We start from the raw sequence: 26839 nt of genomic DNA on the forward strand, positions 1-26839 counted from the left end.
AATTATTTTTAGAATATTTAAATATTTTATATAAAATTGATAACAAAAGTAATAAATATAACCGTTATATTATAGAAAATTAAATTCTTATCTTTATTATATGTTTTTATTGGATTTTTTATGTTGTAACTGATATAACTATTGCAATGTATCATTCTTAGGTCATATTTTGTACTTATTTTTTTAGATAAAAAAATAAAATAAGCATATCAATATGGTTCAAATAAAAACATATCTAAATAACAATCATAGCTTATGTTAAAGATAAAAGAAATTTGATAAAATTGTTAACAAACACTATTAGATAACAATTATATTAATTAAAAAAGATAATAAAAAAAAGAATTTTATCAAATTAAAAGATCTCGCACATTTAGCATATTATAAATTATTTTATTATCAAAAATTTTATTAGATAAGTTTATAAAAATTTTATTTTATATGACGTTGTTTTAATTGAATAATAAAAATTATATATAAATATATTTATAAAAGTTAGTATTCAAGATATTTATATGATTAGAAAAAGTTTTGTCAAAAAAGATCAACCAACAAATGTTAAAAATAACTGTTCAATTATATCATTAAAATACATTATACTATTAATTAAACATATGATTATATTCAATTGTTCTAATTATTTTTATAAAACAAAATGAAAAGTAAAAGATCTTCAACTATAATATTTATATGTTATTTTAATTTAAAAACAATAAACAATTACTAATTTATTACTATTACAAAAAATATTTTATCAATATTTTTATAATAAAATAACTTTTAAATAAGCTGATATTAAAAAATTTTTAAATAAAGCGTGATTTTTAAAATATACTGCTTTTCATGCCAATATCATTGAAGTTATAGTGATGTTAGATTAATTATATACATTAATTCCATGGATAAATAAATTTATTAACATGGCATTTCAAAATACTTTATATAACTTAAAAAAGTGTTATCAATGTTATTAAAATATCCATTAGCAAGAAGTTTATTTATATGTTTTGATAAAAGTGATATATTTCTAAAATTATTAATATAATAAATATTTATTAATAATACATACTTATTGTAAAAATTAAACATATTTTTCATATTTAAAATAATATTTTTTTAAATACTATCATAAAATTTTGTTCTTTTTTTAAATTATTAATATCATGTTATTATATTTTCTGTTATAATTTAATTTTTAAGTAGTTTGATAATATTTATCTTCTTAAATAGACAAGATGAATTATTATGATCTTAGTTTAATTCATTGCCTTATGTCACTCAAAAAAATGAAAAGATAATATTTTTAGTATGTCATATAATTTGTCTATCAATGTTTCATTAATAATGTACTTTGAAACTTTTAAAAAATTGTTATTATATTAAATTAATAAAAATAACAAAAAAGAAAGTTACACATATTTTGGAGATAAAAAATGATTTAATTTATAATTTTTATATTTAGATGGAAAAACATTTATGAAGATAATAAATTTTTTACATAAATAATTTTTATAAATTGTCTTCTTATTACATGCCATCTAAAAAATTATTTTCTTCTAGTTATGTTATTCCCGATTTGAAGCCGTACGTAATATACAAGATGTATACAAGAAATGTAGGGGATAGATACTGATTGTATTTGTATGATGTACAGAAAGGTTACAAGCTGTATACAAATTGTACGTATCTGTATACAAATTTTACGTATCTGAATACAAATTGTACGTATCATGTATACAGACAAAAAAATATATTTATCTAAAAGGATTGATTATCAAATCAAAATTTCAAAAAATTTTATTTGCTCAATGCTTCATTTATTTGAACATAATTAAAAATTTTTTTTAATTTATTAATGCTTAAATTTTAAAATTCACAATCTATTTTGTTAATTTCAAAAAATTATTTGTATTCTTTCTGTACAGAATATACAGATTATAAAGTGTATACAAAATAGAGAACGTATACATACTTCTAACAAGTTGTATACATGAAATAAAGGTTAAATAAAGCTTGTTAACTTTCTGTATCTTGTAGCACTTAAAAAGGTTGTATATATTAATATAAAAAAAATAAAAATATAAGAAAAAAAGTTTTTTTTTTATAAAATTTTTAGTTTACTGCAAAAACTTTTGATTTTTTTATAGAGCACGGAACCGCGCCTTTTTAACAAAAAAAAATTGTTAATTAGTCTTAACTTTTTATAGAGTATATTATTCAATGTGATGATAAATTGAAAATTTATGTAGCGCTTTAAGATCTTTCAGTTAAAATTAGTATGATTTAAACTAATTTACAGCTTTTAAAATATGATCTGAAAAAAACTATTTATTGTTACTATATAAAATAATACAATAATATTACTACACTACATTCTATTATATATTTTTATCACAATACTCTACATTATTTAAATATGAGATGTACTTAATTTATTTTTATATTTAACGAGTTTGTAGTACATTTAAAAATATTTATCAAGAAAAAAATTATTATAATATGTATAAAAATATTACAACAATGTTTTATAACTTCAATAATAAGTACAATATTATAAATCATAAAATTAGTTTATATTATAAAAAATTTTAAAAAAAGATATACATAATAGAAAATTATTTCTAAACATATTATAATTTTAAAAAAATGAATTTTTAAAAATCTTTACAAATTTTTATCTTTTTTAAATCGAAAAATTTACTAAAATAAAAAAAATAAAGAAATATTTCAATTAATAAAAAATAACAATAAATTATTATTCTAAATGTTTTAAAACAAAAAACACAGCAATACTATAACAATTTTTAATTTAAATTGTTATTTATATTAACAATATAAAAGAAACAATTTTTAAAATCTTTTATATTGTCGTTTTGAAAAAAGTTTGTTTAAAATTACTATTGAATTTAAAAAAACATAATAATTTTTATAATATTTATATTTATCTTATATTTTTATAAAATAAAATAATTTTAGATTTTTTTTCGTTTACAAAATTTTTTTATATATATTAAAAAAAAATCATTTATCTTAATATATTTTCCGTATATTAAAAATAATTTTAAAATCAGTTTGCCTCATTATTTCAAAAGTGTGGGTGAAATTGCAAGTTAATTTTAAAAAGGCGCATTTTTTTTAATTTTAAATTTATTTTACTTTTTTTTCAAAAATTATCATATTTGTATTATATTATAATCTAGAAAAAATTTTATTATAAATATTGGAGATTAATAAATGAGTTTAATTAATACAATCCAATAGATGTATCAATTTAATACTAAAATTATACTTTTGTAATGTGAGAGTATAGAGTTCAATTATATTTATTATAATAAATCTCCATTATATCTGTATGTATGTATGTACATTGTAATATTATTACATTACACCTATACCTTTTGGGTTATTAAAAAGGGTAAAATAATTTCTAAATATTTTTTATATAGGTGTATGTATGTATGTCCATTATAATACTATTGCATTACACCTATACCTTTTGGGTTACAAAAAAGGGTAAAATAATTTCTAAATATTTTTTATATAGGTGTATGTATGTATGTACATTATAATATTATTACATTACACCTATACCTTTTGGGTTAGTAAAAAGGGTAAAATTATTAGTTTAATATAATTTGTAACTTTAATTAATATCACTTTATTTCTAGTTGAATGAAACTTTTTGAGATGTTTGTTATAAATCAACTTTATAATTAGGCGGATAAAAAATTATGATACATCTAGAGTAAATTTTATATGTTCATTAGGTAAGTATAAAAATCATTTTGTTCTTTTCTTTTCAGTATACTTTTTGAAATTTCAATATTTTTTATATCATTTTTTCTTGATTTTTGGCTGGTGTTTCAATATTTTTTTTATCTTTTTCTTTGTAATTAAATACTAATGCAAATTTTACAATCTTTTAAAACAAAAAGTTTTTTAAATATAAAATAATTTAACATACTAATAAATTTGGAGAAATTTGTCAGTACCTCATTTTGTTACAAATTTCATTTGTGTTATTAAAAGTACATTTTAACGCAACATATACTTTTTGAACATTTCTATTTTTATAGTAAATTTATATATTGTAATAAAAGCATCAACTTATGGTTTATCAGAACAAGTAACATTTATATTACCAATAAAAAATTTTCTTCTTAGGTTTAATGTATTTATTAACATAAATCGACGTTGTGAAATAAAGGAAAGAATAGCAAATATAATCAAAATACTACCAAAATAAATTATTTTAGATTTTATGTTATATTTTGTTTATAAAAAAAATTATAATTAAATATTTTAATATGACTATTTGTTTCATAACAAAATCTTATCATAATAAAACATATAGCTTATAATAAATAAAAAAATATTTAGAATAACTTTAATAATAAAATTCAAAAATTGCACGATCCGTACAATTTTAAAATTATAATAATAATAAATATTAAACAAAATATTAATATTTATTACTTTAATTTTTGAATTAGATAAATTTTAATATACAATTATTGTCTTGATATATCTATAAAATATTCAATAAAAAACTATGAACCAGTTTATAATTACAAAAAATAAGTAAACGTTAGTAATAGAACTAAGAAAGACTATTAGTTAAAAAATTACATGACATAAAAAATATTAAAGAACGATGCAAAATTATGATAAAATATTCTTTTCATAAACACCACATCAATTGATTCGATTTATAATATTTTTTTTTTAAATTAAATAACGTATGCCGTTTTTATTAATAAAAAATTTGAAGTTTGTATAAAAATTAAGATTATTAATATTTGAGGTAGGTAAAAATTAGAAATGTAAGTTTTTTATTTTGTAATGAAAACCATTAAATTAAACATGTTTTTACGTAATGAATTTTAATATCAACCTTATGATGTTGAAGTTTTATTGAAAAAAAATATTGAAAAAATAATGAAAGCTGAACTATATGAAAAAAAAAATATAAAAAACTTACTTATAATTAATAAAATATTTATTATAAATAGTGTTTTTTATTTATCTATTAAAAATTATCAAATGCTATCAAATTTTTAAAGAATTATATAAAAATAGAAACTAAACAAATAAAAAAAATATTCTAAAAAGACTTTATTCATATTACTACTTTACTGTAATTAACTATAATATTACTTTAAACTTTAGGGATTTCTAGCATTCTTAAATATAATGATTTTAACACTAAGTATAGTTGATTTTAAATGTTTTGCTATTTTTTTTATATATAACATGATTGGCACAATTGGCAAATAATAACTATTAAATAATCAGTGGTTACTTTTAATAGAAAAAATTTTGTAAATATTAAAATTATCTTATTAATATATATAAAAAATTTTTATTTTACTTATGGTAAAACTCTATACTTATAAATATAGGTTAATGCAATTTACCAATTTTTTTTTAAATATTTATTTCTATTCTAACTTAAAATCTAAAAAGCATTAGAAATTGATTTAAATTTAGTGTTTACCATCAAAAGATATATAAAATATAATTAAAATTATCAAAGTATTTCTCTAATCAAACGTTTTATATCACACTTAACAAAATATCTTCGTTGCGTTATTTAATATATTGCAAGTTTCTTAACAATAATACATTTTTCAAGACTTAATAGTTACACATAATATCATTTTAGATAAGAAGAATATGAAATTATTATCAAAAGTTTTAATCATAAAAAATATTGTGAAAGTATATCCCACTTTTAATATATGTTACTCCAAAAAGCTACCAGAGACAATTTTTTTATAATTTTATGTTAACATAATATTTTGTTATTTTAGTATATTTAAAATTGTTTTAAACAATTATTAATAAAAGATATTAGATTAAATTTATGGTTCTGAAATGTAAAAATTAGCGTAAAAATAGGAAAATATGAACTATTGAAAATCATTTATATAAGGAATATACATAAAAATTTATGTACATGCATCAATTTATGAAACTTATTAAATTAGTTACTATATTGAACAAAAAAATTAATTAAGCTTGATAATTTGACTAAATAATTTTTGATAGAATTTCATATTCGATGCTATAACACTTTTATCATGCAGTCTATTTTTATATTTTTTTATTATCTAAAACGACTAAAAAAATGATAATGTTTTATATATAGTTGTTTTGATGAATCAAATTTATTTTTTTAAGTTTTGGTTTTTAATTTGTTTTTCACTCAAATGTTTTTATATTTAAAAAATATATCTTTTTTATAACTTTGATTATTTAATAGACTTTTGTAACATAATCAAACTGTTTTGTTTTATTTCTTAAAACATATAATTTTAAAAAAGTATATAAATTTTAACAATAGTATGAACCGTTTGACTATCCCATATTATAACAACTTCTTAATAAAATCTTTTACATAAATGACAGCATAAAAAATAGATAGACTATATATATTAAAACGTATCAGTAAAAGAAAAAAAAATAATGCTCTGTTTTAAAGTATTCAAAATAACTTAAACATTACTGAGTGTATTTTAAAACTCAATTTTCCCAATTATCATTATCAACTTTACACTTTGATTTTTTTTATATCAAATGTATATTGGTAGAATGTATCTAACTAAAATACAATTTATTTCTTAAAGCAAAATTTTTTTAATAATGTTCTTTTAAATCCCAAAAAAAAATTTTTATACCTTTTTTCTATTTTAAAATAACATATATTATACTATTATTTTTTAAAATATTATTTACAATAATTTTTTATTTTATATGCCATTATCAAAATATCCGCCTATTTTGAAATGTTTTATTAAAATGAAAGTTTTTTAATTTTAGTATAATATAATGATTTATATTTTTAATTTTTATCCATATTTTTTTAACTTCTATTTAGGTTAACTTTTTTTTAGTCATGAATAACTATGGTATTGGTGATTATCTCAATTTATGGTTACAACGATTTGATAATGTCGAAGTTAAAAATGAGATTAATAGTGATTATCTAAATAATGGTAAGTACTTTGAGTTTATTATAACTAGTGTAATTTTAAAATTAGAACTTCTTAATGATTCTAAAAAGAACTTAAGCAATGACGATCAAAAAATAAAAAATCTTATCATAGGTTACAATACTAATGAGTTAAAGTATGCTAAAATCAAAAATGGTTTACAAATTTGGAGAACATTGGGACCTGCAAATAAATCTGTTGCTCATTTTTTTAATCCAAATTTCATTAGTATACTGGAAAAATGTAAGGTATCAAAAATTTTGATAATTGATCTGTTGTCAATGGAATTTGACAGTAATATTTGTTATTATGAGTTCAACTTATCTCATAAATTATTTGATTTTATGATAGAAGTTTTAGGAACAAATGATCCTCTATCAACTCAAGTTGTTACTGAAACTTTAAGTTTATCCTTGCTATTTTGTGTATGCACATATAGTGTAGAATATGATAGAGGAAAAGATTTAAGATCTTTTGAATTAGACATTTATAAATTACTTTGCTTACCTATAACATTTAAAATAAGACAACTTCTTGTTTCAATTTTATCATTAATGGCTTCTCATCCATATACAGATAAAAATTATCAAATAGGAATTTCTGATGTTGGAAAAAAAATTTTAGACAATTTTTTTATTTTTAACTTAAATAATAAAAAAGGAACTACTACTAATTATGAAATAGAAAAAACTGAAAATTATGAATTTAGATTAATGGTAAGATATTTTTTGGAGACGTATTGTAGAAAAATGAATTGTTGGGAAATACGACTTTCCATAACACATGTTAATGATTTTTTGACTTTGTTTAGAGTTGTTTACTCTGATTTCATACAAGAAATGCAACAATATATGATTTTAGGTGTAGACTATCAAAAAATATACAACCAAAAATTAAATAATACATTAATTCTTCTTGATTTTCTTATGCAAACATTTGTATGGCTTTGTATGCCATCTAATTTTCTTTTTCTTTTAAATAACACTGATATGTTTAAAACAATTGATCTTGTTTGTACATTAACAAGTCAATTTTGGATTAGATGTAATTATGTTCACAATATTTCAAAAGATACATTTTCTTTTTTTGCAAAAAGAGTTTTTATTTCATTGTCTACTTCAACTTTAATTTTTCACAGGGACTATATCAGACTTTTAAAAAGTGTAAGTTTTCTTTTTCATCTTTACTTTAATATAATTGTTTTAGAAAATAGCTTTTAATCATATTAAATTATGGAATGTAATAATGAATAGAATGCATGAAATTGAAAGTGTTCCTGAACCTGGTAGGGGTCTTAATCAAAATGAACCATTATATATATTCCTTATTGAAACTAAAAATGAATATAAAAAAATTTTAGATAACTATTGGTTATTATCTGAATAAGTCAAATAAGAATACATTTAATTAACTTTAACAAACTTTTTTTTTAGTTACATTTGTAAAATTTTTGTTTTGTTGTTAAAGCTGTTAATGTATAGCCTTTAATAATTATCAAATATTTTGATGAATTGAATTATCTCAACACAATGTTTGTAAACTTTTTGTTTTATTGTTAAATTTGTTTATATTTTTTTAATAATAGTACATTGTTTATCAAATTATTTCTAGCTTTAATTGTTTATTTTGTGTTTGAGTACTTTAATTTTTTGATGTTTTGTTTGTAATTATATTGAATTAATAAATTATGTGCCATATTATTATTGTTTATTATTAAAATTTAACATATTAGTAATAATATTTGAATATTAAAAAAGTGGATTAATAACATATAGCTGATATTATGGAAAAAGTTGAAATCAAAGTATTTTTAAAAATGATATTTTAAATGACTTAACAAATATGACAAAAATAATAAGATAATATTTCTAATAGTTTTTTAGGAGTACATATGCAAAATCTTATTAGTGAAGAAAGCACTGAAAAAATATCTACTTTGTGTAATTTTAAACTTTTCAAGGTGTTTTGAACGCTACTTTCCAAAGACATGTCAGTGCATTCATTTTCCTATTCTTCTACTTTACTAGAAACAATAGAATCAATTTGTATATGAACTTGCTTAACATTTACAAACTTTTTTTTAGGGTTGAAACTTTTACCTATTATTTATTCCTGTGGTAGTAATTTACTATTTTCTTTGTTTTTCTTTCTGTGGTTCAAATTCAGTTATCTTACCTTTGGCGAAGTTCTTTGTTTTTCTTTGTCTTTTTTTTTATAAAGTTTTCTTATTCAAAATCTTTCAAGTGAATCTCATCTCACTACCCTTCCAAACATATAACTTTTAAAACTTACCAAACATTTGTTTTTCTTTAATGTAGACCTTTTTTTAATGAATTATATTTTAATTCCTTCATAGATTTTATAGCAGATGTGTTTTATAAACTGATTTTAAATTCTTAAACAAATTAAAAATATTCTTTTACTTTTCTTTTAAATTTTTTTTTGGTGTTTCAATAGAACAAATTGATTTAATTAATTTATATTTATTGATTATTATAATAATGATATCTTATAAACTATTGTTTCGACTATTTTAAGATAAGATTTCAATCAATTAAAACATTATTTTACATCAGAGTGATATAAACTAACTTTTAATTACCAAAATTATGTATATAATATTAATTATCTTGCTTAAAATTTAAATATTTTACTAGTATATATTTTTATTACTCTCTATATACCAAAAAGTTTTTAGATCTTATTCATATTCCACTAGATAATGATAGAAAGATCCTTTTTTTGCTATTGAAAAGATATTTATTTATAATTCTATTAAATATTTTCACAGAGTACAGCGTTAATAAACTTTAAAAAAAATCCAACATTAAATATTTAAAATTTTATATCCACTTTTTTTACACTATTGTGTTTTAATATATTATTGATTCATATATGTATATCACCAATTTATCTATGATTCTGTTTTTAATTTATAAAGGAGTTCTAATAAGAAGTTTAAATGAACAACTGTTAGAATATTATTATTAAGGTCATTCTTTATTGTTATTCAAAAATTTTAAGATTGTTCTATAGATATTCTTCTTTCGTTTATTCAATACCAATTCCGGTTTTTAATTAAAAATAATAAATGATCAATCGAATAATCAAATAATTTTCTTTTTCTTTATAAAAAACACATATAGTAATACTTAATCTGATAATTATAATAATATGTATAAATATACTTATCATATAATTCAATAAATCATCCATTCATTTCATCAAAGTATTAACATATATTAAACAATTACTATTACATTAATGTTTTACTCAAAAAGCAATGCAAAGAATGTCTTTGAAATAAAAGTTTTTTTTTTATTCATTGTCATCACAACATTTAAAGCCATGTTAGAAATTTACATAGATTTTGATATAATGAAAAATTAGCCTCAAATTGTCGAAATTTCTTACACTTTCTTAAGAAGCATTTAAAAAATCAATTATTTAACTATTTTATAATTTATTGAAATTTTTAAAATTCTATTTAATAAATATAAGGATAACGAGCATACTAATACTTTAACATACAAAATGACTTTTAATACTAAGTAACTTACATAGTGAAAAAGTATAATAGAAAAAACTATGATAATTAGAAATGTATGAAGATAACATTACTCCAACATTTGTTAATTCTCACTCCAATTATCTTATTTTTATCATACAAATGTTTTTATTTAAAAAATTTTTATATAACTTTTTTTAATCTTTATTAAGTAAAATTTATCCTTTAAATTTCAAAACTAATCTTCATTGTCTTTAACATTTCTATTAATTATAAAAATGTGCTAAACATTAAAGCAAAATAATATATGTCAATGATTTTGGGAAGATATATTTTATTACAAGTTAAAAAAAATTTGTGAAAAGTTTCTCTTCTAGATCATAGATTTAGAAAAAAGAATTGTTTAATTTTAAAATATTACTTTAAATGTTTCTTAAACATTGTCATTTTAATTGTAATAATGGCTATATATGCTAAGTATTTAATGCTAAGCATCATATATAGAAAAAAATTTTTTTGTTTTCATTTCGAGTTGTTTAAGATTGTTTAAAAGATTTTCTCTTATTTTATAATAAAAGTTTTGTAGTTAAGAAATAGATTACTAATGTCATTACTATTTTATGTAACGTGTAATTTAATTTTTTAGGTTTATAAGATAACTTCATTACTTTTCTAATCATGTAAAAAAAAATTAAGGAGATTACAATTATATTTTTAAAGGAGACAATAGAAGGATATCTGCCACTATTCGAAGCACTGACGTGACTGATGATAATTTTGAAGGGACAAATAATGAAGGTAATAGTTTAATAAATTTTGTAATATTCATAATTGTTTTTAGATGGTAACAATATCCTTTCTGACATCTCAGATATTTATCAACTGTCTGAATATAAAGAATTACTTATTGTTGATGAAGTTGTTATTAAAGAAATATTAGCAAATGAGAGAAACTTTAAGGAAAATAATACTAGCAAAACAATGCTACTTTATGTACTAAATATGAAAAATGGCACAATAGAAAAAATTCTTGATGAGTATAAAATGTCAAAGGCTAATATATATAATCTTAGAATTAGCATTTACGGAAAATATTATTGGCAGGTTAATTTGTTTTCACCAACAGTTGTTTGATATTATTGAAGAACTTTTGATTAAACAAATTGTTGAGGCATTTCAAGAAGCAGAATATCTTTTACGTAGAGTTTTAAAGCACCATTTAATTTTCCTTCAGATTTACTTTAATAATGGCAAAACTTTTTAAGATTAATGAACAAAAGTTTGCAAAAATCTTGGATTTATACATGCCATTTTCAATAAGAAATCATTTATTTAAATTTTTTATTTTAGTATCTGAATCATTGGGTGGAAAAGATAAATACAAAATAAGAAGTAAAAAATTTAGAGTAAAAGTTGATTTCAACATGATGTTTAAACATTTTGGTAAAGCAAAAGTAAATAGTGAAAATATTTCAATAACAAGTGTATGTGAATTGAGAATGAAAATTATAGTTTTTGTAGTGAATTTGGCAATTTATATTCAAATGGGTCTACTGTTCTCGATGAGTGATGTATAAATTATTATGTTCGTTATTTTGCTAAGGAAATTGATACTATGGTTTTTCATATAAAACATTTTATAACTGATGGATATTTTGAGAACAATTCAGTTGACATATTGAATACAGAAGCTTATACAAAACTTATTTAATGTCTTTTGCCTCAATTTGCCGTCCTAATGACTTCTTATAATTATAAAGTCTCATTGAATGACAACTTAATTGCTTTTACAATTCAAAAGATTACCATATCAGTGGGAAAATTTCATTTATCTATTAATGGTCAAAGAATAGAAATTTTTTTATAAATTTTCTTTTAAAGTTAAACTTGTTTTTGTTTCAATTATAGAAATTATTTTTTCTCTTAGTGAAGGAGTTTTACACATTCCAAATGTCGTAAGTTTTTTTTAATCATTCTTACTTAATTAAATTTTTAATAAATTATTTAACATTACTACAAAGTTTTGAATTATAATTATTTCTTTTTTAAGTAAAATGATTAAGCATGATTTAGTAGATTATAACAGCTACGATTTCAAAAATCTCTCGGAAAGAGTTCATTACATTTAAAAAAAATTAATTATATTTAATCATGAATATAATAATAGTCAATGTAAAAATTCTGATACTGATATTGACATCGATCTATAGTTTGATTCTTCATTATCCGTTGTTATATTTAAAATTTTTTAATTTAACAAAAGTTTTCTTATTATTTTTCTAGTTACATTTTTTTTTTCCTATTTAAAATATCAAATCAATTTAAACTGTTAATCTAATGATATATTAAATTTTGGTATGGTATTATGTATTAAAAAATCTAGAGGTTAAAGTAAAATATGATATTTTATCTATATGGTTTATTTTTTTTTAAATGTAAAATTTAAGCTAACTTAATAAAGACAAAATATAAGTAAATTAGTTATAAATAAAGTGTTATATAAAATTATATATATTTATTATTAACAGTCTTGATGTTTTTTTTATAACTCTATTCTAGTAAAATTTTTTAATTCAATTGACACAAAAATAACAAAGGAATTCAAAAAAATATGGAGAAAAAAGTTTACCGCATAAATAAAATTTTTAAAAATATTCATTCATTTATCAAAATTTGTATTTTTTTGAACAATAATCAAACAAAGATAAAATGATATAGAAAATTAATCACAAACTAATATTTTAATAAATTTAACAAATTAAAAATATTCCAAATTTATCTACAATGGCATCAATTGTTTAGGTGCTGGCAAATATAAAAATTATAAACCGACATTTTCAAAGCTTTACGAGATGTTAAATTTTAAAATAAATAAAAAATTAATTTTTAAAAAAAATATTAAAATATATCATTTAATTTATTAATTAGAAAAAAGAGCATAAAATAATATGCTATCTTGTTGAAAAATAAATCCTTAATATGTAAATTTTTATCTAAAAAATAATGAGTCTCTTCAATTAAAATTTAACCATGATCTTTTTCCATGAATTAAACTACAAGAAAATCAACTAATTTTTAATTTTTAACAACAAATAAACTGTTTGCCGAAGAAAGATGTACTTTAAATAATCAAACTACTGTTAAAAGATCAGTTGTAAAAAATAAAATTACATGATAATATCATATAATAAAGTTATTTACCTATAATTTAATATTTTTTAAAAAATAATAAAATTTCAAAATAAATGTTTAAAAGTTATTTTTATAATTCATCATTTTTATAATTCTTAATCGTTTGTTTTAATTGGTTTCCATTTCATAAATGTATAATTCATTATTTAGATAATTATTTGAAGTCCTAACAATATTATTTTAACCAATTTCTAAGAGATGTCAATAAAAAATAAATAAAGAATTTTAATGTATTTAATATTTTAGTTAAGTTAAAAAAAGCAAACAGTTTATAAACTAAAAAAAAATTATTAAATTTGTTTATTAAACATGTTATAAAACATAATGGTATTAAGATAAAATGTTTTTTTCTAAAAAATATTATGCTTCATTATTTTATGTATCATTTAAGAAATAAAAGTTTAATTCATTTTTAATTAAAGCAATTATTTATAATATTTTATTTGCAAACTTATTAATGATAATAAAATAATATTTTTATGATAGTCATAGGTTTGAAGATGTCTTAGAAGCAATAATTCAGTTAAAAGATTAAGTTTTATAAGAAGTACCAATATTGCATTTATTCGTTTAAATTTCATATATATTATCAAAGCATTTCTATGAATACAGATAATTGCTTTTTTTAATTCAAACAATATTTATCACAGTCTTACTTTGAATCTAAGAAACCAAAATATGTAATGTTTAAAAATATGAAGTAAAAAATAAATAAGCATAAAATTATTTACTATTATTTATATAGAAAATATTAACCTTTAATATATTAAAATTAATTCATTAAATTATATCTCAAAAAATATTTTATACAAATGATTTCCTTAAATAGTTAGAATTTTAAGATAAATTTAAATAAAGTTGTAATTTTCATATTTTATTCTACTTAATTGCTATAATTAAATAAAAAATTGATAAAAAAATTGTAAATTTTCTATTTATATCTTTTATTTTTAACTTATTAATACTTTTGCCATCTGTCTATAAAAATATTATATATGAATAACTAAAATTTAAGCTTTTAATATTGTTTTAAAAATGAAATTTTTTAATTTAAAATAAATGTGTTTAATTGATATTTGTCAGACAAAAATATAATAATAATGATATTAAAATATCAGATATGAATAATAGTATATTTTATATCGGTGATAATAAATTGTTATTTATATGTACTATTTAATAACATAAAAAATCTGTAAAATAAAAATGTTCTAAAAAAAATCACTACACTTAAATTATGATAAAATTTTTTGTGGTTTAAAAATATTTCTAAATACTTTGTACCTCGAGTATGAATTGTTAATTACTAAAAAAATTATCAAATTATGTACATTATAATTATTTAAACATACAATAAATGGTTAACAAGAATATTTACATTAAGATATACCTTTGCAATAGTGTATATTTAATATTTTTTATAATACAATTATAGTTTTAACATTAAAAAAGTCTTAATTTGTTACAATCCTTTATGAATATAATATACATAAAAAGTTTGTTTAAAAAATCAAAAAATGTTTTTATTTCAAATTTTGATTGCACTTTTATATAAATTTTTTTAATTTAATCCATACCTCTTTTTATTTTAATTATATTATAATCATAGAAATATAAAAAACATTAACAATTGAATGACTATAGATTAAAAAAGGTTATATTTAAAAATAATTATAACAATTTAAAACTTTAAAATTATCTATTGAATAACTTATATATTTTAATTTATATGATTTCATTAAAAAAAGGCATAAATTTTCTTTTAATTTTATAACATTTATACAAATTCAAGAACGTTGATTTAAACTTAAAATTATGAATTGTTACATTAAAATTTAACTTTCATTTTATAAATAAATTTTTTTAATTTATGTTCATTTTTTTATTATTATTAAAAACTTTTTTTAACATATAACAATTATAAATTTTTTAAAAATGTACTTTTAAAATATTAAAAACTCCCACGCATCATAGTAGTTTAAACCAATGTTGGAATAATTTGTAAGATATAATGTTATAAAAAAAATTAGTAGATTTTTTTACAATAAATTCCAAAAGTATAAACTTATGTGCTTGAACATTTTTTCAAAATATAGTAGATGATTTTTTGTCATGCAACTTATTTTAATATTTCTTCTTTTATATAATTTTTGTTAAATTAGTTCACATAAAATTATGTCAAATCAGTTAAATTACATTTGAACTGTTATAGTTATTATATGTTGTCATAATTTATTTTTATCTACATTTAGAAATAAAAAATAATAAATTATATGTATTTTTGATATTTTATGTTGAGTTAGATTACTAAAAGATATGATAAATTATATGTTAGTGTATAAATTACTTATTTGAAGTTTTTATTTTTTTTTACTAACAACTTTAAATATAGAATATATATTAAAGTTTAAGTATAAAAAAGTTTAATTAAAGATCAATCACTTAAAAATTTTATATTAGTGATAAACATGGAAACTTTTTTTAATAAATTTAAATATATATATATTATAAATATTTCATGTTTTATAAAATTTGGTATTCTTTATAATAAATAGTTTGCACATCTAATTATTTAAATACAAAATATATATATATATATGATAAAAAAATGTTGAGAAATGTACAAATTTAAAAATGCTTTGTTTTATAATCATCAAAATGATCAATTTATCTACATTCGAAAACTATAATTTTGTGTACTACTAATATTTTTTATTAAATTTGTATCATTTATTTAATTTGTTGAGTGATACAAAGAATATTTAATAAAAAAAAAATATAATTTAAATTTATAAATATTTCACATTTACTTATTAGTATTTTATTCTAATTTATAATCAGTTATTTTATTTAAAAGTTTATTTATTTTAAAATTTAAAAACAATATTTTAGCTTTACTGTTATTTTTATTCTATTTAAAATAAATTTGTATTTTATCAAATATAAATCTTATTATCTAAAGTATATATGTATTATTTAAGATAAAATGTTATATAGAATAGAAAAAAAAAGTTGTTATATCTGTTAATCATATAATTAATTATTTTTACAATTTGTCATTAATAAAACAACATTTATAACTTATATTTTTTAATTTTTTGTAGTATTGATTTATATTTAGAAAATGAAATTCTTAGACTTAAAACTATTTTAAGAATTACATTAACAAAATATTATTTTTGAATAAATATTATTATTCAAAAGTTAATCTTTTATCAGTTTTATAAATTATGGTAAATTATATTATACATTTACACATAACATTAATTCCATTTTTTTTTATTACTACTTGGTTTAGAGAAATTATTAAACTTATTTTCATATATAATAAAATATTTAAATTTAGAAAACTTAATTTATATTTTGTTGTGGTTAAGATTTATCTGATAAATAAAAGTAAGTATTAAAAGATAAGTATACAAGAAATATTAGTTACATTTTGTTTGTTTTTTTATTAAATTCGAGTACTTTTATAAATTTTAAACTTATTTACCATCAAAAAAAATATTTCTAACCAATTAAATATTGTCGTTAAAAAATAAGAAAGATATTTACTATTTGATGTTTTTGATTTTAAAATTAATGGACAAGTGAAAAATAAAATTCTCTATTTATATGATCAAATTATGATGGTTGTATTTAATCAAATATATACTTTACAAATAGTGATTTTGAAGGATAAAATATTTATTACATAATGTATTAAATTTCTTAAAATTATATTTTTTTTAATAACTTTTATATTGAAAATAATTGTTTACTTAAAATATTTTTAATCATTTATTATAAAAAAAAAATATATTTTAATGTTAAAGAAACGATTTTATTTCATAATTTAAACAATAACTTTTATGAAATTCTTTTTGTAAAAAAAAATTTTAATTTAATAAATTTATTTCATTAACATTTATTATTTATTATTTTTAGTAAAAATATATCATTATAACTAATAATCTTATTTTTATTTATTTTTAAAACAATGAAAGAAATTGTTTTAGAAATATAAATAAACTTTAAATTAGAAATTTAAATAAATCAAATTTGTTGGAAATACTGATGAAGTGAATGTTCATTTTCACATTATATTGATATAGATAAACACAAAAAATAAACATCGTAATAATATCATATTTGTACAAAATTTAATTTTAAAAGTGTTTTTATATTGTTAATACATTTTATATTGACAAATCAAAAACTTATTCCAAAACATCACTAAATAATTCTTTTTAAAAAAAAAAACAAATATTTATGATTGTATTTTGAAATAACTTAAACAGGATAATAAAATTAAAGTAATTATTGCTATTACTTGTTCTTATTTTAATAGGTTGAAAGTTGAAAATATATCCCTAAAAACATGGTTATAAAATAATACTTTATCTTTTATTATATTATTATATATTGTTAAAAAGTGTAATATTTTTAATTTTTTATTCAAAACAATTTAATAAAAATGTATATTACATTATTATAAGATCATGATACTATTTATTTATCTATAAACACATTGTAAAATATTTTCTCGTACATAATAATAAATTTAGTCATATGCAATATTTAGAAGTGTTTGATTAATCATTTCATATTTAACTTTAATGCCTATCATATTTAATTATATCCTATGATAACATAATCTTTTTAAAATTTGATTTACTTTTAAAATATCTAATATAATTAAATTATATTGGTAAAATTTTGTTGCGATTTTTAATTTATTTATAATTTTTTTTTTTATTATAATACTTTTAATTATAAAAAAATTTTCTATTACATAAATAATAATTTATTATATTTTGTTATATAATATTTATTTTATATTTATATTTATAGGATCTCTATTATAGAAAAATGAGTTATAATTTATATTATCAAAGTTGTATGAGAATAATAAAAACTAATGGAGATTTTTTATCTTCAGAAAGTACAATTTCAACTACAACAAGAAAAAAATTTTATCAATCAAATTGTGAAATATTCTTATTTGAATTACATAATTTTACATTAAAAAAAGTACTTGTTGAGAATGACTCAAATGCTTTAACAGAAATAAGCAATTTTTTAGATCATCTATATAATATTAAACCACCAAATAATTTTATCTCTATTGACCAATCATTTATAGATAATAGTAAAAATAATGAATTATCTTTAATTAAACTTCTTGAAAAAAAAGATAAACCAATATATTATACAATTTCAGAGGAAGAAAAATTATTATCATTAAATTTAAAAAATTTTAAAATATGGTTTAAAGATGAAATAAATTCTATATTAAATGTAATTGAATTTTATAAAATAGGTAATTTTTTAATGTTATTATATATATATTTTTTTAATATTATTGTAGATGGATTAGAATACGATTTTCCAACAAATACATCATTTGTAATTAATTGTACTGTTATAACAGATATTCAAAAAAAAGTTGAACTTCAAAGAGAATTATATTTTTTTTATAAACGTGTTATATCAATTTATTCAGTTATTGCTACTGATGTCATTAAAAGTTATAATGGTAGAAAAGCTTTATTAAAAGAACTTAATTTTTTAAAAATACTTTTAGAAATTATTTCTTTTCAAATGGATGTACATGATATAAAAACAGAACAATATATTGATAATTTAATAAAAACTTATCCAAATATTACATTTGGAGCTAGGACTAGTAAAGGTTTATCTGATATACTTTCAAAACCTTATCATAAACTAGAAGATTTAGGAAACATGGTAGCAAAAACTTTAGCTAATTTAGCTCCATATATAAGATGTAATGATATTAATGGCTAATAAAACTTATAATTAAATATTTATTTAATTTTAAAATAAAAAAAAATTTTTAATTTTATTACAAATATAAATAGTATATACATACCTAATTTAAAAAATATTTGTTTATTTGTATCATTCTGATTGTAAATGGTTACTCTATAAATATTGGTTAAATTATTAAATTTTATTTATATAATCCAATTAAACACAAATCAAAAGTATAAACTTTAATTTTTCTCATTTTCTGTACATGATAAAGAATTATCAAAAGTAATATTTGACAAGATGAATAATGTAGCATTTGTTTCTACTCATTTAAAGTTGTTAAAATATTTCAGAACGTTGAAGGATGTGCAGTACATATACGCATTTAAAATTTTATTATATTTAGTTATTAAAAAAATTGGTCAGATTTTCAAAATAGATTCTTTTAACAACATAGTCAATTTTCTTTAAAAAATAATGCAGCTGTTTTTAATGTAGGTAAAAAGAATTTTATTGATGTTTTGGATTATCATGATACATTTAAACAATTAGAATGCACTTAAAAAATTTCTTTTTTCTGAAAAGATATCGAAAATAATCGTGATAGTCGAAAGTATCAAGAAGATAAAAGAACCTGGGTTGATGTATCGTAAGAATGATTTTACGATTACAGGTTCTTACTTAACTATATTTAACAATTATAAAGTTAATCAAATTATAAAAACAATATATATTGAGAAAAATATAAAATCTTTAAAAAAATAACTTTTTGTTTCACCATTAAAAGGAACATATCCATCAAACAAATAATTATCACAAATATCTTTAGATATAAGTTAACAAAAGAAAATTAGTTTTATTCACTATTTTTTTATCTTTAGTCAACTTATGCCTATTTTTTTATACTATAAACTTGTCAGTAATGAAACTTTTTAATTTTTATATATGTGTAGCTAAAAATAATAAAATACTATGAATATTAAAAATTAATAACCAAAAAAACTTTTTTTTTTTTATATAATATTACAAATGAAAAGTATATATTAGAAGTATTTTTTTTTAACACAAAATTAAAATTCTTTTTTTAAGCACTTTGAGGATATTTTTAAAATATAATGTTCTATTTTTAGTTGTTTGTCGCATGCTTAATTATTTAGAAATTTGATTCATAGAATAACTACTCACAATTGCATTCAAAAGAAATTATAAAAAAAAATGTTGTAAGCTTTTTTTTAACTAGATGTAAATTTTCTTTAATTATCGTAAATAATTATCATAATATTTTTTTCATAGTGCATAATAAAAGTTAAACAAGATTTTTTAAGTAAATTATATTTAAAATTTTAATATTCCTATTTATTATTATTATTTGGTGGTAATAGAAAAAAATTATTATATTTATCTATTCTAATACTATAAAAGAAAAGTAATATTATATAAATTAAAAAGGTAGATTTAATTTTCTAGATAACGAATAAAATTAATTATAATCTTATCATATAGAATATATTTTGTTCACTTTATATATAATATTTTTAATTATTAAAAATTAATTTTTTTTTTTTATTATAAAAAGATGAATAATTACACTAAAGTATTTGTAAACAACTTAGCTTTTAAATAAGTTTTAAAAATACTTGGTTTAACAAATTTTATATCACTTTTAATGCTTTAAGTTACACACTTGATATTATATATTAATAGAGTTTGTTGATTTTTTAACAATATTTTGATCAACATAAATAGTTATTTTTTTATTTATTATTACTCTAAAACTTTTATTTTCTTAAAATAATAATGAGATTAATTTAAAAAAAAATTTAATGTCATTTATGCATTTTAATCGTCAAAATACAAACTACTATATTTTGTAGGGTAAATTTTAATGAAAAGTTTATGAAAACAATAAATATATATTTTATTTATTAAAAACATTTTAAAATATGATTAGGTTTGACAAATCACACTAGAATAAGCACATTATTTTCTATATCTTATGAACATATTTAACTGAAGTAAATTTTAATCAGTAAACAATAGTTAAATTTATGACTATAAAGATACTTAACAACAAATAAAAAATTTAAAAAAATGTAATTCTTTTCACAAAACATTTTTAATTTACTGATAAGTATATTTTTTTGTATTATTAGTTAACAAAATTAATTTAATAATTAAATAAATGTGTAAAACATCATATTATTTTCAATGTAACAAAAAAAAATTTTAATTTAAAGTTTTAAGCTTTATCCAAAGTTTTTAATACTCTTTGACATAAATTTATAAGTATGTACTATTGAAGGATAATAAAAAACTTTCTTAAAAAGTTTGACTTTATATAAAATTTTTAATTATTAACATAAAGTATATATTTTAAGGAGTCATTTTTTTTGTATTTATGACATTTTTTATAACTTCAAAAACAAAAGATAAATAAAAAGAAACTTTTAAAGAGGCAAATCTTATTGATATAAATATTAGATTATTTGATTCAAAAATTTTTTGAATTCAATTAATAAAAGTAGAAATTGTCTTAAATAACCAAATATTTTGATACATTTTTACTTTTAAAAAATATATCTTATCTTTATAACTTTTTTTTTCAAAATTTTTTGGTATTGTTACGTAAATACTTTTATTAATTTCAAGTATATTTTATTAAAATTAGTTAGTCATTTTTTTTGTTTACTTAAAAAAATGTATTAAAATTTTTTTGTCTTCAAAGAAACTATTAAATAGAAACAAAATATAGAATTTAATATTGTCAAAATTGATTTAATCTTTGAAATATATTGATAAGATTGATGGCATATGTTCATCATATTTGCTTTTTTTAAACTAATAAAAAAATGTCTTAATCAATTCAGTTTTTTTTCAATCATAATATATTATTCTTTGCTTTTTGAAAAATAAAGCGTAAATGTATTTAAACAGAGTTATAATGATATTTAGAACTTTAATTTTCTAGATAATATATACTTTTGTATTAATATTAAAAAAAAATTTAATTTTTAAAATAATTATGCTAGTTTTATAAATTAAAATTTTAAAATTAAAAAAAATGTAATTATTATCGTTAGAATTTTAATTAAAAAAAAGATTTTTTAGTTAAAATTTATCATAATTATTTTTAATTTTTATTACTATTTTTTTTAACATATATTACTTCAATTTTTACAAACTAATTTTTATTTAAATTATTTACAAAAAAATTAACATTTTTGTGGACATTTATTAATTCTAATATTAAAACAAAATAATTTGTTATTTAACTTTAAACAAACTAAATGTAATCAAGATTTATTTTTAGAATATTTATCAAAGAAAAAAAAAATTATGCTTCTTAACAAATTTTAATTATACTTTCAAATTATTTATTAATGGTATGATAAATTATCCTACCAAAATAAATGACATACAAGATTATTAATAAAGTATAAGTTAAAAATCTAAAAATAATTTTATTTTTGAAATATTTTTATTATGTTAAAGAGTCTCCAAAGTTTTATTAAAAGTCTATCACAATATTATATAAAATTTTTAAATGTTTTATATGCAAATTGATATATTATATAAAAAAATTATATTATTAATATGATATAATTATCCATTAACTTTATAAAATAAACATGATTTTAATTTTTGAATTATTTTAAAAAATAAATATTTTTTTATCAATTTAATTATTAAGTACTAATTTCTTTATTATACTGATAAATATTTTTAAAAAGATAACTTTAAACAAATTTTTTTTAATAGATTCATTGTTTGAATTGACTAAACAAAGATATTTTGATTAAAATATTTTTTTTTATTTTGTAAACATACAAAAATAGTTTTTACAAATGTTTGTTATTATTAAAAGTTATCAATTATTTTTTAAGTAGAAGCACTAAAAATAATTCCTCTATTTTAAATATCACCAAAAAACGTACTTTTTGTTTACGACAAAAAGAGATCTCAATCATTTAAAATATTTCAATTGTTCAATAAAATATGTTTATATCAAAATTTTTCATCCTACACTTTGTAACTTTTTTCTTTTTTTTTTTCCTTAAAAACCATAAATATGAGTAATGTTATTTTAAAAAAAATTTGATTAAAAATCTTTGATGAAAAATTACAATGTTTAAAAGACATCTATTTAAGAAATGGAAGTAACAAAAAAATGTTTCTTAAAATATTAAATATTAATTGCGGAACATTAGTAAGAAAACAAATAGTTTTATTTTTTAGATAAAAAAATATGGATGTCCTATAAAATCTAATCGTATTGTACTTTTATTTTTAGAATTAAATATTTCAGAGAAAAAATAAAAATATATAGCAAAAGTGTCTTTTTTATTTGATAATCTAATAAATAAGCCTTTTTAGATTTATTAAAATAATAACAGCCTACTTTTATTTTTACTATATATAAATTCTTTACTTTTTAAATCATTCATTTTTTTAAGTTATTTTATTGTTTTTTAATTAATATTAAGATGACATTTTGTAGGGATACATTAAAACTGATATACTATAATAAAAATTTTATAAGATTATTTTATTTAATTATTCTCGTAAACAATAGTTTCTTTATTTTCAAGGTCTTCATGTACACATTAAAGAGTACCATTTCTGTTCTAAAATTTAAACATAAGGTTATTTCAATATAATCATTTTTTTTTCCTAACAAATAAACTATTATAATTAATTCTTTTAAAAATATAAAAATGATAAGGACACTTTTTTTTTTATTAAAAGACGATTGATTGATTGTTTTTACAAAAAAAATTTATAGTATAATTAGTTATATAATTAACATTTTAACTGTATAAAAAGTATAAAGTAAGGTATTATCCTTAAAAGAAAACTAATAATGTCATAAGTTTTTGCAATAGAAAAAGAGGAAAAATGTTTATCTTCTTCATTAGAATATATTATTTGTTTGGATTATTTTTTTTATTAAATTTATTAGATATTTAACAATAAACTTTTTTATTAAAAGCATTTTTTTAAACTTTAACATTTATTAAAATAAAACTTTTCTTATTACTTTGTTAATTTGTCATTTTATATAATTATTTTTTTTTTCTTGTTAAATACTAAGAAAAAAAAAATTTTTTTTTTATTTAAAAATATCTATCGTTAAAGATATTAATTATTATCATTTCCAGTAGTAACTAAGTATGTTTTAATGTTATAAAAAAATTTGAAACTTTAATCATTTACATATAAATGGAATGTTAAGTAATTTAAACATGATATTTCTTTTAAAAATTTTTTTTTATATGTATCAAAAAAAGTTTTTAAAATATTAGTTAATGTTTTAAATATCTAACTATAAATGTGGGTTGTTTAATGGTGATATTTTATAATATTATGAAATATTTAAACCTTATTTTATATTATTTTACTCTGATTACAAAATATATATGTATATATATTTTATTTTTGTAAAAAAACTTTTCTAAATTTGTAATTTTAAGAAAAAAAAAAAATTTATATTTTATAATTGTCTTACATTTTAATTTTAAAATAATGTCAAATGTCTATATAAAGTAATAATTTTTTTTCTGTATTAATTACATTTAATGTAGTAATATTAAAAAAAAATAACTTTAAATAATCCATCAGTTAAGTCGAAATAAATGTTATTTTTTATATGTTACATTAATTTACTATTCATATTTATAGATTGTCTAAAATTATGTTTATGTCGATAACAGTAAGATTTATTTATAGAGATTATTTTTGAATGTATTTTAGAATTGCCACTAATCTAATAGATGAAGCTTTTAAAATACTATCAAATTACATTATAGCGTTGACTTTTTATATACAAATAATTTATACATGTTATTTTAATTACACTTTATGCTAACACATTGTCCTTTATTATAATAATACTATAATATTTATTATTTATTAATAATAATAATAATCATTAACAATAAAAATATAATTTTATCAAAAATTTTATTTATATTCATTTTTTTTAAAATTATATTTAATTGAATAAATGTTTATTAAACTGTTTCTTTTTTTATTATCAAATATATCTATTTAATTTCATAAATATAATAATTTATTCAATTTTATCATTTGATTAGATAAAAAAAAGATTACATAAATACTTTAGAATATAAATGTTAAGAATGATGTTTTTTTTATTTATTAATATAAATAGATTTTATTTTTAATTTTGTACTTAAATTTTAATTGTTTTGTTATATAATGTAAAGTATATATTTTATTATATTTTAGAGTGATTATTATGTTTGGAAATTCGGAAAAAAAAGTTAATGGTCAATCATTTATTAGATGGATTGATGATTCATTAAGAACAATTAGTTCACAAATACCAATTTATTATCATCCAAATCTTTTATGTGATTATATTGATGATGTAGATGAGGAACTTGTAAAATTTCATGTTGCTTTAGATAATGGAACACTTGATTATAATAAACTTAATAATTCTTATCAAATGCTTCTTAAAAAATTTAAAAAACATAAGGAAGAAATTAACAAATTAAGTCGTAAACCATTAAATGAAAATATATATGAACCTCGCAATGAAATGGTATTTTCTGATTTATTTGTACCAAAATTACATCCTATTTTTTATACAAAAAATGAGGAAAAATTAATTTTATCATGCAGTGATAATGATTTTAAGGCATGGTTTAAAAATGAAATTTGTTGTATTCTTGATTTTATTGATAGATACAGAAAAGGTATTTTGAAAATATTATTATTGTAATTTATTTTATTTATTATAGATAATATCAAATATGATTTTCCTACTAGTGTTGATGAATTAAGAAGAAGAGCAGAAATTAAAAATACAATGAATGCATTAGACTATGAAGTGGAATTAATGCATTTATACAAAAGAGTATTATTAGTATATTCTCTTATTTACTCAAAGTACACTTCAACAACAGCATTTAAACATAAAATCATAATGGAAACAAATTTTCTAAAACAATTATTATTTTCAATTGCTGAAGAAATGGATTTTAGATGCATGAGAATTAGTTATTTTATTAACTCATATAATTTATATATTAAAGGGAACAATAAAAATCAAAATCTTGAAAATTTGAGAGATGTTTTAAAAATTAAAGCTGATGAATTGAAAAGATTAGAACAACCTGTTTCAGAGTATTTTAGGTTGCATTTATTGGAGGCATTTTAATGTACTAAAAAGAAAAAAATAACTCAATTTTCAGAAATGTTTTTAATAATAAAATGATATTACTCTGAAATATTCAAATTCTCACAAATAAATGGTATTCAAATTAAAATGTTTATTTTAAAACCATTATTTTATTTTATTTTTTTTATAATCTTTTGCCATTTTTCAACATTATTTTTCGTGCTTTTTTATTTAAAAATT

The 26839-nt window shown here is 17.4% G+C and overlaps 2 protein-coding genes across 2 annotated transcripts; both read left to right on the forward strand.

Moving 5' to 3' along the window:
- Positions 1–6898: 6898 nt before the first annotated feature.
- On the forward strand, positions 6899–11637 carry SRAE_X000011900 (Hypothetical protein; the record flags this gene model as incomplete). The annotated part of the gene is made up of 6 exons (XM_024644424.1): positions 6899–6998; positions 7044–7223; positions 7440–8158; positions 8202–8280; positions 11224–11301; positions 11345–11637. 6 exons carry the CDS (start codon positions 6899–6901, stop codon positions 11635–11637), a joined length of 1449 nt encoding a protein of 482 aa, XP_024509984.1.
- A 6939-nt stretch (positions 11638–18576) lies between these two features.
- On the forward strand, positions 18577–26638 carry SRAE_X000012000 (Hypothetical protein; the record flags this gene model as incomplete). Its single annotated transcript, XM_024644425.1, has 6 exons — positions 18577–18997; positions 19046–19213; positions 19262–19465; positions 24612–24621; positions 25702–26174; positions 26220–26638. The coding sequence occupies 6 exons, from the start codon at positions 18577–18579 to the stop codon at positions 26636–26638; spliced, it is 1695 nt and encodes a 564-aa protein (XP_024509985.1).
- Positions 26639–26839: the final 201 nt, after the last annotated feature.

This window comes from Strongyloides ratti (genome assembly GCF_001040885.1).
Source record: "Strongyloides ratti genome assembly S_ratti_ED321, chromosome : X".
Classification (NCBI taxonomy): Eukaryota; Metazoa; Nematoda; class Chromadorea; order Rhabditida; family Strongyloididae; genus Strongyloides; species Strongyloides ratti.